Raw genomic sequence first — 3,853 nt, 5'->3', positions numbered from 1 at the left:
ATCATTTTGTTGATAATATGTTTAGATAATTCTAATCAGATGAACATATCCATGAACCCGCCATACCTTCTCTTCTTGTAGCTACATTATCTGGCCCTTTATCGCCATGAAAATCCCCATTTGTAAGCACTCTTTGCGTGTTACTGTTGTAGTTGCCATTGACGGACCACAGAAGACTTTGGTCATGTTGATCTTGAGCCCCTCTTGATACTCCCCAGCTCGAAGGATTAGCACTGTTTTCATTTCTTGGCAATGGTTCAATATCTGATGATGGAACCATGCTTTGAACCCCGCTGAGGTTGGTATTTCCATGCCCCTGGCTCAAACCGAACTCTTCAAAAACACCCATTTTGAGAGCAGACTCGTTCGATGGAAAATCAAAGGGCCCTGTAGAATTGGACAGCGGGTATTTTGGAGGGGTTTGAAGGAGAGATACGAAGTTAAGAACTGGGTTTTGTATGTTGATGTCGTTGTTGAGTGGATTTTGAGGCAGCTGCTTTGAAAGGCCTAACTCGGATGGTAGTTGGTAGTTAATGGAAGTTGTACTCGAAGTAGAATTAGTAATAGGTGTAGAAGCTATAGCATCTACCATGGAAGAGGAAGCTGTAGAAGAAGAAATAAATGGGGGAGGATACTGCAGTTTTTGGGCAAATGGTCTTAAAAGATAATGGGGAGCACAAGGGTCTAACTGAGTCGTACCAAATAGATCAAGCCTGGTTCTTGGGAAAGGCGAGGAGGTAAAGGGCGGTGCAGGGATCCCGGTGAACTCCTGAACCATGGCTCGGAAATTAGTCGTGTCTGTCGTCAAAACGGTCGTCGGTGCACGCCGAGAAGCTCTAGATCTCTTCTTTGAGTTACGCGCCATATTGGTGTTTGTAGGTTGGTCAATTGTGCCTGGAACTGAAGCTTTTGTACCATTTTCTGGCCCTTGAGTAATCTGCACAGAAAAAAACGTGGCTCTGCTTTCAGCTTGTTGTGATGCCATAAACCCACCACCAAGATCACTGCAATTGGTCTCAGATCTTATATTTTTGGACCAAACCGCGCCCAGGTTGAGTTGTGAATTTGGGTTCGTCGCACTTGATAAAGGATGATCGAAGTAGTTCGATAAAGGATCAAACAGCATAGACGATGGAGAGTGACTTTGCTGTTGCATCAGCGGCGGCTGTTGGATACCCGAAGGATCATGACAAATATGGCTCGATGGGTTACTGTTAAAAAAAGCTGAGATTGAGTCAGCGCGTGAATCAAACTCTTCGCTGCGGCAACTCGAAGATTGCACACTACCACTGTTACCAGAATCCATAAGAAGAGATACACAGACCAGAGATAGCAAAAACAAGGGTAGACGTAAAAGGAAGACAAAAGATATGAGATATGGAGTTTTTCTTCTTTTTTCTGCAGAGAAGAGATTGAAGAAAGAACATACAACAAAACAAAGCATGAAAAGGCAATATAAACGAAGAAAAGGGAGAAGAAAGAGGAAGATCTTCTGGAAGAATAATTATCGGAAAGTACCCATGCTGTCTTTAAAGCTCTGATCTGCAAAAAAAAGAAAAAAGACAGTGTTTTGGTTTGTTTTTTTACTTTGCCTTAAGCAGCAAAAGGGCATGTAATAAATTAAACAAAGGAACTTAAAACTAAATGGTTTGCAGAATATAGATAAAACGAAACTGGGAGTTTCTTTGAAGAGGGGGAAGCCCTTTCTTAGTTAATCTCCCCCCTACCCTTACTTTTTGCTTTTTAGAGAGGAAAACTTTTGGTTTGTAGAAAAAAATATTTTTTACTATTATAAAATTTTAATATAATATATAAATTATTATTTGATACAATATTAGTAAAAAAAAGTTATTATTAATTTTAAATTTATGATAATATTATATTTATTTAAATTTATTTAAAAAAATATTTTTAAATGAACAAAAAAATGAAAATATAAAAATTTCCTAGCCAGTCTTTGACCTAGTCAGTGATTAAACACCAAATCATAATCTGGGTGGTTTAATAACGTATAATTGATTCAGTGGAACTTTAGAGAATCTTTTCACACAGCTTTCTTCTTGTTGAAATTAAATAATGATATTTTCCTGTTATCTCCTACTTTATTTATTACATCATAAAATATTATTCTAGGAAGAAGAAGAAAGATCCATTAAACTCTGGAAATAGATAGATCAGTTGAACAACAAAAGGGTCTGCAGCTTTCAAAAACAAATGATAGTTATATTTATTGAAGTAGCTGAACAATAATATTAACTTTTAACCTATATTTAACGTATATTATTATTATATCATAAAGAATATAAAATACACATTTTAGAATTATCACTTGATACATTTTTTATATAATTTATCTATTTTAATCATATTTTCTAAATTCTAAACTCTAAATTTTAAATAAAATTTCTAAATTTTTTCATGTATGGACTGCATTTGACCCTAAAAAACCAAACCCTAACCCTAAAATTCCGAAACATCACGTATTCCATATTTTCACGTAATGCCCTTGCAGACTGGCTAAACTCTCGAGATAACGTTCTCGAATAAATTAATTCACGAGATAATGCACTCCTCATATTAATTGCTCAAATAGGGTGAAATCTACAGTGTTGGTCGTAGGTCGCCATGCCATCCGGGCGACCTACTAGGTCGCCATGTCTTCCCAGCGAGCTATGAGAGAGATTGCATGTGTCATGCACGTTCCAACACGTTGGGCATCCGAAGCCATCCGACCGAGGGCATCCGACCAAGGCCATTCGAGCGAGCTATGCGAGGGCATCCGAGGGCAAGAGGAATCACGCGAGGAGCAGGAGGAGTGCATGGCGACCTACAAGGTCGCCCGGAGTGCATGGCGACCTATGCTGGGAAGCTGCCACGCCGTAGGTCGCCCGGAAGGCATGGCGACCTATGGCCAACACTGTGCAATTCGCCCTATTTGAACAATTAATCTTGGGAGTACGTTATATCGTTAAATAAAAAATTCGAGAACATTATCTCGAAAATTTTGCCCTTGCAGACTAGGGCTTGAATTTTTAACCTGGGGTTCTAAAAAGGTACATGAAAAATGTCCTATATAAGGAAAAAAATCATTTAAATTTATATAATATATAGGATTAGTGTACAACATCGTAGACTCAAACACATCATTAATGCAAAATATTAAACATACTGTTAATTAAATTATCCTTATTGAGTAAACACTAAAAGGATAATTACACATTTAGTACTTAAACTATTATTTTTGTTTCATTAACTTTAGTTTTCTTCAAAATCATATCTAAAGTTTAATTTAAGTTTCAATTTGGTACATCACCATTAAGAACTTAACGGTAATGATAATATAGCATGACATGCCAGTTTTTTTAATTTTCACATCACATTTCTCTTTCTTCCTAAATATTTTTAATTATTTTTTTTCATTTAGATGATGTTATGTGTCATCACCTATGAGTATAAAATGAAAGAAATCATCACCTACGAGGATAAAATGAAAGAAGTCATTTTTGCTCATAGCGTGAATTAAACCTAGGACACCGATCGCGTATAAATGTGTGTGTTGTGGTGCGTAAATCTGTGCAAGTATACACAATCAATTCAAGTAATATAGTAGTAAGTGAGTTATCATCTCCACAGGGATTGAGGGGAAATCTTTAAAGATTGCTACAGCTAGAACTAGGTGTCACTAACTAATCCTAAATTTTTTGTCTAATGGTATTCACAAAGGAAAAATAAGCAGTAGCAAATAGTATGAATAGATGGAAAAAGTATGTCGAGGCAACAAAAATGTATAATGAAGTGAGTATAAAAGTTTTGTCGTGGTAAGAAAAATATGTATTAGTAAACAAATAAAAGT

At 36.4% G+C, this 3,853-nt stretch overlaps 1 protein-coding gene across 4 annotated transcripts; it reads right to left on the bottom strand.

Moving 5' to 3' along the window:
- Positions 1 to 1,567, bottom strand: LOC120125567. Of its 4 annotated transcripts, XM_039143972.1 has the most exons (3): positions 621 to 1,567; positions 417 to 572; positions 1 to 374 (listed from the first exon to the last, which is right to left on the bottom strand). In XM_039143972.1, the coding sequence occupies exons 1-3, from the start codon at positions 1,442 to 1,444 to the stop codon at positions 32 to 34; spliced, it is 1,323 nt and encodes a 440-aa protein (XP_038999903.1). In that variant the 5' UTR covers positions 1,445 to 1,567; the 3' UTR covers positions 1 to 31. The 4 variants fall into 4 exon arrangements, with proteins under 4 accessions (XP_038999903.1, XP_038999902.1, XP_038999901.1 ...); XM_039143971.1 differs by having other exon boundaries at positions 1 to 370; positions 413 to 1,567; XM_039143970.1 differs by having other exon boundaries at positions 417 to 1,567.
- Between the last annotated feature and the right edge of the window lie 2,286 nt (positions 1,568 to 3,853).

This window comes from Hibiscus syriacus, unplaced genomic scaffold (genome assembly GCF_006381635.1).
Source record: "Hibiscus syriacus cultivar Baekdansim isolate YM2019G1 unplaced genomic scaffold, ASM638163v2 tig00110432_pilon, whole genome shotgun sequence".
In the NCBI taxonomy this organism is placed as follows: Eukaryota; Viridiplantae; Streptophyta; class Magnoliopsida; order Malvales; family Malvaceae; genus Hibiscus; species Hibiscus syriacus.
This window is presented reverse-complemented; position numbering and strand designations above follow the sequence as displayed.

Excerpts from the sequence above, each read along its gene's own strand:
- LOC120125567 (XM_039143969.1), bottom strand. The coding sequence starts at position 1,444 with ATGCTTTGTTTTGTTGTATGTTCTTTCTTCAATCTCTTCTCTGCAGAA.